General features: G+C 40.1%; 1 protein-coding gene across 1 annotated transcript; it reads left to right on the top strand.

Moving 5' to 3' along the window:
* Nucleotides 1-254: 254 nt before the first annotated feature.
* lamtor2 (late endosomal/lysosomal adaptor, MAPK and MTOR activator 2) lies at nucleotides 255-4,102 on the top strand. The gene is made up of 4 exons (XM_022199181.2): nucleotides 255-459; nucleotides 2,421-2,583; nucleotides 2,720-2,809; nucleotides 3,606-4,102. The coding sequence occupies exons 1-4, from the start codon at nucleotides 392-394 to the stop codon at nucleotides 3,660-3,662; spliced, it is 378 nt and encodes a 125-aa protein (XP_022054873.1). The 5' UTR covers nucleotides 255-391; the 3' UTR covers nucleotides 3,663-4,102.
* The last annotated feature ends 5,991 nt before the right edge of the window (nucleotides 4,103-10,093 follow it).

Below are 10,093 nucleotides of genomic sequence, written 5' to 3'. Positions count from 1 at the left end.
TTTGAATGTTGTACATAATTTTTTTATGAGGTGAACTAGTGGATAAATATAAAAAAAACAGGCAAATGCGGTGACTCTTAAAAATAGTAGATGCAAAAGTATTTGAAGAAATTGAAATGCTCAAATATACTAGGTGTATGTAGATAAAGGTGGAAAATATGTAAATGAATCATACTAAAATCGTTTATATTAAAAAAATCCTTTTTTAGGATTCATTTGCTGCCTACATTTCCCATCTTGCATTGCAACGGTACCCGGAAACAAAAGAAAACAGTCAGCTGACTTGACTGTGTTTCTGAGTAGTTTGTGGCACTTTAAAGCCATTTGTTTAGGGGTTTTGGAGTATAACAGTTATTTTTGTAGTATTGTCAGACGTCAGTGGTTGGACATCATGTTACGGCCGAAGGCTTTGACGCAGGTCCTCAGTCAAGCGAACACAAACGGAGTCCAAAGCACTCTGTAAGTACGGCTAGCTAGCAGCATGCTAGCGACATGCTAATTTATATGAGGCAAAGCGTTCTTCGACCGTTTTAGTTTGTTGTTATAGTTACTGAAAGTTAGAACGATGGACTTTTTGACAGACGTAGAAATATAGATACAAGCATAAAAAGTATGCTGAATTTCAAATATGAACAGACAATATGCTAATAACAGACTGATATTAAACCAGTGTGTATTTTACTAATAGCTGCTGAAAAGACGATGTTTTAGAAAGACGAGACGGTGTTTTTCAAGTAAAAAAAGCTTAACATTTAAGGCTGTAAATAATGAAATGGCTTTAACACATTTACAGTCAATTACTCTGCTCATAATTACGCCTATAATTTGTTAAACATTTGTAAAAACAAACAAAGCAATAATGTATTGTCAGACATAAAGCGGACCTCTTCAGATTTCTGGTTTTAGAAGAAATAACTGTCCAAATCTCATAGTAGTTAAGTTTTCCTTAATTTTATATTCTATACAAAGGTTATATTGTGGTTTGTAAGGAGCAATATTTCATAGGGACACTTCGGTAGACAGTAGTTCCACTTAAGTCTGTGCACAGTTTGGTCTTAATATGTGGGTTGTTTAACCTTGTGATGCGCACTGTGGTTCAGGAGATACCCATTTTCCATTGAATTTGGGTCACTTTTGACCCATGTTATGCATCAAAAGGTTAAAGTAAGTTTCTGGATGCTGCAGTGGAATTTTTAAGTGTCTTTTTTTTTTATCCACAAATGACAATAGTTTCCATCCAGCTGCAGTGTAAATGGAAGAAATTCAGAGTCTGGTCTGGTGTGCCAGATTAAATCTGTATAAATAGCCAGGAGAAGCCTCAGCATTGTCAGTCTTGTTTCATTTTATTTGAGAAATTTCTGTTAGTTTGAGATGCTGTAAAATCTGTGTATGTGAATGAAGCATCATTTTGGGTGAGTTTGAGGTTGAAAACAAGTCCTTAAGAATAATATAAAATCATAAATACACTCAACAAAAATATAAATGCAACACTTTTGTTTTTTATCCTATTTTTTATGAGATGAACTCAAAGATCTAAAACTTTTTCCACGTACACAATATCACCATTTCTCTCAAATATTGTTCACAAATCTGTCTAAATCTGTGATAGTGAGCACTTCTCCTTTGCTGAGATAATCCATCCCACCTCACAGGTGTACCATATCAAGATGCTGATTAGACACCATGATTAGTGCACAGGTGTGCCTTAGACTGTATATTGGGCAGTACCCAAGTGCTCTGCAGCTTTGGCATTTTTGTTTAATTTCAATTTTAAAAAAGATTTTTTTGTATGTAATTTGTGGTTGTGGAATGGCTGACATTCATACATAAAAAGGAGCATCTTATATCAACTTATAGGTGCATTTGGAATAAATTTTCAAGGAAGGTCAGAAATGACACAAGGACCAGTTGATTAGGTTTTGGAAGTGATGCGGCTTGGATCCACAAGTTTGTCAAATATTTCAGCCGTCAGAAATGATAGAAGACTGAGTAGCCTTGGCGGAATACTGTGCTCTCTGAGTGCTTTGGTAGTTGGTTTCAGTGATTACTTCAGTTCCATTGTTGCAATAGTACCACCACTGCAAATGTTACTGTGTTTGAAATAAATAAGAAAAGCTTCTGTAATAATCTAATTGACATCAAGATGGCAAAAACATGCTGCTGATACAAATTTGAACTACTGATTATCACTCTGAGACAATATGGTTGAAACATTCTCTGAAATTGGTGCAGCAACATATTAGTGTGTGGTTTAGAGAGGCTGATGTTACTTTGTGTTGTATATACGCTAAGATTGTTTCGGTAAGCTGGTGCTCAGGTGGTTCTCGCCGCACTTTTTGCTTTTATTAAGTAGCTTCAGTAAAATCCGTTTCACATTTATGTGCCGGATGCTGAAACGTGTGACTTCACGTGTTCTGCAGCCTGTTGAACAATGAAGGCTCACTCCTGGCTTACTCCGGCTACGGCGACACAGACGCTCGCGTGACAGCTGCGATCGCGAGCAACATCTGGGCGGCTTACGACAAGAATGGACACCAAGCCTTCAACGAAGACAAACTCAAATTCATTCTCATGGACTGTATGGTAAGAGGGGCTCTTCCTCCAGCACCACTGACTGTTTTTTCAGGAATATAATGAGGAGTTTGTGTGACTAGAGCACAAGAATAATACTGCTAATTCTTCACAGGTAGCAATAATGTTGTCTGTATCCTCTCCTCAGGAGGGAAGAGTGGCCATCACTCGTGTCGCCAACCTACTGCTGTGTATGTACGCCAAAGAGACGGTGGGCTTTGGGATGCTTAAGGCCAAGGTGAGCCAATGTCCTGCTTTCTATTTGCTATATTCACTGTGTTTTGCCACTTGTTATTGAGCTCATGTGTACATCCGGGCTGCAAAACTAGTAATAAATGTGATATTTGTTGGGGTTATGTATGTCGACAATAAAAAAGAAGATGCCACCTTTATCTCATCACACAGACATTTTTTTACACTTTGTGTGAGCAGATCAGCGGTGTGGGAAGAAGTAGTGAGATCCTCAACTTTAGTGAAAAGAACACTCCCGTCAGAGCTGCAACTATTTTCATTGTCACTGGATCTGTTTGGAGCCGACTTCCAGTAAATGTGCAGTTAAATATGGTTCAGTCTCCATTAGGTTGGATCAGTTCAAAGTTGTAAAAATGGGGTGTTTACAGGAAGTCTGTTCCTCCAACAGCCCAAATACTGGATTAATCCCAGAGGGCCGTTGATGTGGAGCTCTTCTCCTCATGAAAGTAACACCGATGATCACAGCACCGATAAGAACTTGGTCAGGTGACGATGTAGTTCCCACTAAAATATTCTTGTAACTGAAATTCTTCAGAGAGGCATAAGTTTTCTGCTGAAGTGAAGGTCAGCCTTGTTGTCTTAGTTAACCAGAACATCTCGTAAATTCATCCCATATGAGTGATAAACAACTTTTTACACCAGAAAACGTCAAGCAAACCTCTAAAGTTTGATCTAAGTCATGAGTTCAGTCGGGGTTTTGAAAGAGGAATCTGCACAGGTTGAGTCACAGCGTTAAACTTGAGCCGTTCCAGCTCATCATTGTGTCTCTGTTGTGTTTGTAGGCAGAAGCTCTGGTGCAGTACCTGGAGGAACCTTTAACCCAAGTGGCTGCATCCTAGTGGAGACTGAAGCTCTGTGTCTGTCTGCCTGAAACAAAAAACATGTGACCCAGGTCATTCATGGACTACTGCAACATTCTGCTTGTTCACTAAGTGCACATTGCTAATGTATCTATGAGTGAGTGTGTGTGTGAATGATTGAAACTGATAACTTGTACATGTGTTTTTTTTTGTTTGTAACTCTTCACCCTAATTCTTCAGTCGGACGATCTGCAGATTCCAGTTTCAGCCGATTTCATAGTCAGTTCACTCTTCTGCAGTTTTTATTCGTTTTTTTTTTTTTTTTTCCTGAGATCTGCTGATGAGTCACAGAGAAAACGGAAGTTTTTCAATTCCATCGTGGTAAAATGCATATTATAACAAAGGATATGTGGCAACTTTCTTGTTTGATTTAGCTGTGCTTTATTACAAAGGTGGTAAATAAAGAAAGAAGAAATGGATTTTGTGTTTACACTAATGTGAGTGAACTCAAACATGGAGGTAACACATCTATTATTTTAAAGCTGGAGAGTCAGAATTTACAAGATTTTTGTCAAAATTCATCATTTTAAAGATGCTGCAGGATCAAAACTCTGAGAAATGTCAAAGACTCCCTCTTAAATCTCTAGAAATAAGTTTACATGTGTTATTAGGGTCCGAGCACCGAGGGTGCGAAGGACAGGCGGTGCCAGGGCACCGACTGTCCAAGGCACCAGCGGTGCCAAGGACCCTATTGAAACCCTAGGGTTTATTATTATTATTATTATTATTTTTTTTTTTTTTTTTTTTTTTTTTTTTTCTCCCGTAAAGTAAATTGGCTTTTTGGCGGCCTTATCATACTCCAAAACGCGTGAAATTTGGCATGCACATCAGGACTGGCGAAAAATTTGATATTTTATGGGAGTTGCGCCTGTGCGTGGCAAAATGGCTCTATAGCGCCACCTGCAAAGTTGAAAAAGTAGTCATTAGGCCAACTGCCACAATGTTTCATGTACAGCTACAATATTTGGTGGGCATATGCAGAACATCTGGACACACCAAAAAGTCAATTACAGCCACGCCCTAAACCCAACAGGAAGTCGGCCACCTTCAATTTGCTGTAAATTTTTCAAACTTAATCGCTCCTCGGGAAATGACTTGCCTTTTTGGCGGCCTTATCATGAACCAAAACGCGTGAAATTTGGCGTGCACATCAGGACTGGCGAAAAATTTGATATTTTATGGGAGTTGCGCATATGTGTGAAAAAATGGCTCTATAGCGCCACCTGCAAAATTGAAACAGTGGTCATTAGGCCAACTTCCACAATGTTTTATTTACAGCTACAATATTTGGTGGGCATATGCACCACATCAGGACACACCAAAAAGTCAATCACAGCCACACCCTAAACCCAACAGGAAGTCGGCCATCTTGAATTTGCTGTACATTTGTCAAAATTTATAGCTCCTAGTGGATAAGTCTGAGAGAACTGAAATTTGGCCAGTACATGCACCAGACCTTTCTGATGAAAAGTTATCAAAAACTCAACCAGAAGCCAAAAGGTGTGGCCATGGCGGAGCCTCAAACAACTGATCCTTCGCCATGAAACAGGAAGTGGTGTCTAATTCTTCTCAACATGCTCCAATCTGCCTGAAACTTTACATGTATGATGACAGTCCTGTCCTGATGTCATCCACATAGGGATATTCATTGACAGTCATAGCGCCACCTTGTGGTTTCAGGAAATAGACATCTTTTACACTTTCATGCCCTATTGTTACCCGGTTGATCATATTCACTTCAAATGCAGTGACAACAGCCTAAACACATTGATGATGCATCCCAGTGAAAATGGTGACTTGTCATCAAAGGGCGTGTCTGTGGCGGCCAAACCAATTTCGATGTTTCGCCATGAAAATTTAACGATTCATATCTCAGCTGAACAACATCCTATCTGCCTCAGACTTCACATGCTGGATACCAGGTCCAGTCTGAACACATCCACACTCATAAATTCTGAAAAAGTCATAGCGCCACCTGTTGGTAATAGTAAGTTTAAGGCCTTATATTTTCAGGTACAATGGCCCCAAACTTGGTGATATCATGCTGGAAATTGGTCAGTCGAGTCTTCACCTCTTGACAATCACACACTGTGAAGGGTGTGACATTTCATGTAACGCTGTTGCCGTAGCAACCAAATATCGCCATGAAAAACAAAGCCCTTTCTGACAGGTTAGGAATACTCCAATGCTCACAAAAATTACCACACACATCACCATTGACCCAAGGAACAACACTGTATGCATCTCGGCACTGCACATGCTATAGCGCCCCCTACAGTATTTTTAACAAACAGCCCCCCCAGCACGTTTCACCTACATCCATGAAATTTGGGAGGCTTATAGAGCACATCAGGACGCACAAAAAAGCCTCTTGGAGCCATGTCCTAAACCCAACAGGAAGTCGGCCATCTTGGATTAATTGTGAGATTTTTGATGATTTTTCTCATTTTTGAGAGTTAATACCTCCTCGGGGATAATTCCAGGAGACCTGAAATTTTGTCAGTCCACACAGCAGGACTTGGTTTGGAAAAGTTATCAAAAGTTTAACCAGAAGCCAAATGGCGTGGCCATGGCGACCATCAGCGTTTTGATGCTTCGCCATGAAACATCAACTGCTGTATAACTCTCCTCTGCATGCTCCAATCTGCCTCAAACTTTCCATGTGTGATCACAATCCAATCCTGATCACATCTACAGGCCAACAGACACTCTCAGTCGCAGCGCCACCTGATGGAGGGACAGTAAATGCTGTATAACTGGCCTCTACATGATCAAATCAGCCTGAAACTTTTCATGAGTGATCAGAGTCCAACCCTCATCACATCCACTGTGTGAAATACACTCTGAGTTACAGCGCCACCTGGTGGATAGACAGGAAATGCTCTATAACTGCTCTGAACATGCTACAGTCTGGCTGAAATTTTAAATGTATGATTGGACTCTGGTCCAGATGCGATTCAGAGGCCGACATACACTCTCAGTCACAGCGCCACCTGGTGGACGTGTGTGGATTCACGACCAGCGTGGATGCGAGGACCCGTCCATCGCTGCTTGCAGCTTTAATTATTATTATTATTATTATTTTTTTTTTTTTTTTTTTCTCCCGTAAAGTAAATTGGCTTTTTGGCAGCCTTATCATACTCCAAAACACGTGAAATTTGGCATGCACATCAGGACTGGCGAAAAATTTGATATTTTATGGGAGTTGCGCCTGTGCGTGGCAAAATGGCTCTATAGCGCCACCTGCAAACTTGAAAAAGTAGTCATTAGGCCAACTGCCACAATGTTTCATGTACAGCTACAATATTTGGTGGGCATATGCAGAACATCTGGACACACCAAAAAGTCAATTACAGCCACGCCCTAAACCCAACAGGAAGTCGGCCACCTTCAATTTGCTGTAAATTTTTCAAACTTAATCGCTCCTCGGGAAATGACTTGCCTTTTTGGCGGCCTTATCATGAACCAAAACGCGTGAAATTTGGCGTGCACATCAGGACTGGCGAAAAATTTGATATTTTATGGGAGTTGCGCATATGTGTGGAAAAAATGGCTCTATAGCGCCACCTGCAAAATTGAAACAGTGGTCATTAGGCCAACTTCCACAATGTTTTATTTACAGCTACAATATTTGGTGGGCATATGCACCACATCAGGACACACCAAAAAGTCAATCACAGCCACACCCTAAACCCAACAGGAAGTCGGCCATCTTGAATTTGCTGTACATTTGTCAAAATTTATAGCTCCTAGTGGATAAGTCTGAGAGAACTGAAATTTGGCCAGTACATGCACCAGACCTTTCTGATGAAAAGTTATCAAAAACTCAACCAGAAGCCAAAAGGTGTGGCCATGGCGGAGCCTCAAACAACTGATCCTTCGCCATGAAACAGGAAGTGGTGTCTAATTCTTCTCAACATGCTCCAATCTGCCTGAAACTTTACATGTATGATGACAGTCCTGTCCTGATGTCATCCACATAGGGATATTCATTGACAGTCATAGCGCCACCTTGTGGTTTCAGGAAATAGACATCTTTTACACTTTCATGCCCTATTGTTACCCAGTTGATCATATTCACTTCAAATGCAGTGACAACAGCCTAAACACATTGATGATGCATCCCAGTGAAAATGGTGACTTGTCATCAAAGGGCGTGTCTGTGGCGGCCAAACCAATTTCGATGTTTCGCCATGAAAATTTAACGATTCATATCTCAGCTGAACAACATCCTATCTGCCTCAGACTTCACATGCTGGATACCAGGTCCAGTCTGAACACATCCACACTCATAAATTTTGAAAAAGTCATAGCGCCACCTGTTGGTAATAGTAAGTTTAAGGCCTTATATTTTCAGGTACAATGGCCCCAAACTTGGTGATATCATGCTGGAAATTGGTCAGTCGAGTCTTCACCTCTTGACAATCACACACTGTGAAGGGTGTGACATTTCATGTAACGCTGTTGCCGTAGCAACCAAATATCGCCATGAAAAACAAAGGCCTTTCTGACAGGTTAGGAATACTCCAATGCTCACAAAAATTACCACACACATCACCATTGACCCAAGGAACAACACTGTATGCATCTCGGCACTGCACATGCTATAGCGCCCCCTACAGTATTTTTAACAAACAGCCCCCCCAGCACGTTTCACCTACATCCATGAAATTTGGGAGGCTTATAGAGCACATCAGGACGCACAAAAAAGCCTCTTGGAGCCATGTCCTAAACCCAACAGGAAGTCGGCCATCTTGGATTAATTGTGAGATTTTTGATGATTTTTCTCATTTTTGAGAGTTAATACCTCCTAGGGGATAATTCCAGGAGACCTGAAATTTTGTCAGTCCACACAGCAGGACTTGGTTTGGAAAAGTTATCAAAAGTTTAACCAGAAGCCAAATGGCGTGGCCATGGCGACCATCAGCGTTTTGATGCTTCGCCATGAAACATCAACTGCTGTATAACTCTCCTCTGCATGCTCCAATCTGCCTCAAACTTTCCATGTGTGATCACAATCCAATCCTGATCACATCTACAGGCCAACAGACACTCTCAGTCGCAGCGCCACCTGATGGAGGGACAGTAAATGCTGTATAACTGGCCTCTACATGATCAAATCAGCCTGAAACTTTTCATGAGTGATCAGAGTCCAACCCTCATCACATCCACTGTGTGAAATACACTCTGAGTTACAGCGCCACCTGGTGGATAGACAGGAAATGCTCTATAACTGCTCTGAACATGCTACAGTCTGGCTGAAATTTTAAATGTATGATTGGACTCTGGTCCAGATGCGATTCAGAGGCCGACATACACTCTCAGTCACAGCGCCACCTGGTGGACGTGCGTGGATTCACGACCAGCGTGGATGCGAGGACCCGTCCATCGCTGCTTGCAGCTTTAATTTACTATCTTTCTTACAAGCTTAGAATTGTTATTGACTGATTTTTGAGCTACATTCAAAGCAGATTATGTTCAGAGTTAATTGATGCTGTTGGAATTTGTTTTTTCAACATTGACAGGTATTTCTTTGTCTGTTGCAGCTCACCTGTTAGATACATGTATACAGCTTTGCACCCCCCACCACCCAACAATTTTTTGCTTGTTCATTTGCTTTAAAACCTCATGAGAATGCACATGATGTAATTTTAGTAGTTTAATGATTAGAAAACTAAACTCAAAGCCCAGTGCTTGTGTAGTTTTGAACTTCACTTGAAATCAAAAACATTTCTAAATTTACAGGAGGGCTTCTTCTTTTTTTTTTTTTTTTTCTCACGTTGCAGGGTAGCGCGTCTGTCCGATGTTTTTGCAAACCCCTGAAAAACTCATTTGTGCTCATTAAAGTTGCATACTTAGAAGTTTTTACCAGTAAAAGTAATAAAATAATCGCTTCCCACACTGCAGCTTGAGCATCACCTCATCTACAACTCTGCTAAAACACTGTAAAGGTTTAACACTGGAGTAAATCAGCTCAGCATGCTCAAATTGAAAACATTATTCTGAAGAAGAAAAATGTGACAGAATGCAGAGAGTATGTTTTCCAGCATAAAATACAGCATGGACACATTAACTGGAATTTTACCAGAAATAGTGTGGGACACCAACAGATATTACTGCTACTACTGGAGTTATAATAAACTTCTATTACACAGCACAAAAACAGTAAAAAAATATAAATGGTAATGAAATATCTGAAAAAGAGAAAAATGTTTTTCAAAAGAAAAGTTTGAAAAGAGAAAACATTAAAAAGACAAAGCATGATAAAACTAAATAATCAGAAAAACAATAAATTAGAAAATACCATAAAACATGAGAAAAACAAAACACAGTAAAACATTCAATAAAACTAAAGTAAAAAATGTTACAAAATAAAATATTTGAAAACAAAAATCCTATAAAATCTTTAA

Source organism: Acanthochromis polyacanthus, chromosome 12 (assembly GCF_021347895.1).
Source record: "Acanthochromis polyacanthus isolate Apoly-LR-REF ecotype Palm Island chromosome 12, KAUST_Apoly_ChrSc, whole genome shotgun sequence".
Lineage (NCBI taxonomy): Eukaryota > Metazoa > Chordata > Actinopteri > Pomacentridae > Acanthochromis > Acanthochromis polyacanthus.
Note: the sequence above shows the minus strand (reverse complement) of the source record. Positions and strands in the feature narration are given on the sequence as shown.

Coding starts and splice junctions, on each gene's coding strand:
- lamtor2 (XM_022199181.2), top strand. CDS start 392: ATGTTACGGCCGAAGGCTTTGACGCAGGTCCTCAGTCAAGCGAACACA. Junction 2,584..2,719: donor TCATTCTCATGGACTGTATG/GTAAGAGGGGCT, acceptor TCCTCTCCTCAG/GAGGGAAGAGTGGCCATCAC. Junction 2,810..3,605: donor TTGGGATGCTTAAGGCCAAG/GTGAGCCAATGT, acceptor TTGTGTTTGTAG/GCAGAAGCTCTGGTGCAGTA.